The 918-nt window shown below is 39.2% G+C and overlaps 1 protein-coding gene across 1 annotated transcript in view; it reads left to right on the top strand.

The window, feature by feature from the left end:
- Positions 1 to 6: 6 nt before the first annotated feature.
- Positions 7 to 918, top strand: part of LOC21383913 (putative protease Do-like 14) — a gene marked incomplete at its 3' end in the record, with an annotated part of 1,991 nt that continues 1,079 nt past the window's right edge. Inside the window, exons 1-3 of the mRNA XM_024167211.1 lie at positions 7 to 63; positions 181 to 357; positions 437 to 564. Of these exons, the coding sequence (XP_024022979.1) occupies positions 18 to 63; positions 181 to 357; positions 437 to 564 (351 nt within the window). The remainder of the gene's footprint in view (positions 64 to 180; positions 358 to 436; positions 565 to 918) is intronic.

Raw genomic sequence — 918 nt, 5'->3', positions numbered from 1 at the left:
GGAAAATAGGAGAAAGAATGCCTCTTTGCCCTGCATTTCTCATTTCGGACAAATGGCAATTTGGTTTGTCCCTCACTATTTCATTTCTACTGTCAACGCCTTCAACGTTGTTGTTGTTGCTTTTTTTTTTTTTTTTTAGCTTTTTTTGTTAACGTAGTTGGTTGGGGGTTGGAAATGTAGGACTACTTCCATTATTTTCTGTTAGTGCTGGTTCAATTCCATCATCTGATGAAAACGAAGCTTCAGCCATATCCGAAAGTACCCCCAAACGATGTCCCGGATGCTTGGGCAGAGACTCTATTGCGAATGCAGGTGCTAGGGTGGGACCTGCTGTTGTCAACATATCCATTCATCAGGGTATACATTTTAGCAACTTTTTCAGCCAGTTATGGTTTTGAATATCAAGGTTGTTATTTGTTGAGCTGTGTTTTTGTAGGTATGTTTGGAATTGGTGGTGGGAAGGGTATAGGTTCTGGAACTATTATTGACAAGGATGGTACCATTTTAACTTGTGCTCATGCTGTGGTCGATTTTCACGGAGTGCGAGCTGCATCAAAAGGAAAGGTTAGTGGTTTTATGGTTTTTCTTTGTGTTCTCATTGGTAAGAATGCCATTCGAGTATTGATTGTCATCAGCTCAATCATTGTTTCAAGCGAATCAGTCATACTCCCATATGACTTATAACAGGCAATCATAATTAGAATTTTCTTAGTTTGCAAATAACTTTGTATTATGTAACTTATTCATGCGGTACTGAAAGGTGCAGCTTGATCACCTCCTTTTCAGGGAGAGCTAATGCATATCGGGTATTTTGGTTTGCTGTATGACATGACAGTCTAATATGAAATACGTATTCTTAACGGGCATGCATGAGTGTGTCATTCTCAATTTTCACCAGTATTCACTTGAAAAGAGCGG

The sequence above is a fragment of the Morus notabilis genome, unplaced genomic scaffold (genome assembly GCF_000414095.1).
Source record: "Morus notabilis unplaced genomic scaffold, ASM41409v2 Scaffold5124, whole genome shotgun sequence".
In the NCBI taxonomy this organism is placed as follows: domain Eukaryota; kingdom Viridiplantae; phylum Streptophyta; class Magnoliopsida; order Rosales; family Moraceae; genus Morus; species Morus notabilis.
This window is presented reverse-complemented; position numbering and strand designations above follow the sequence as displayed.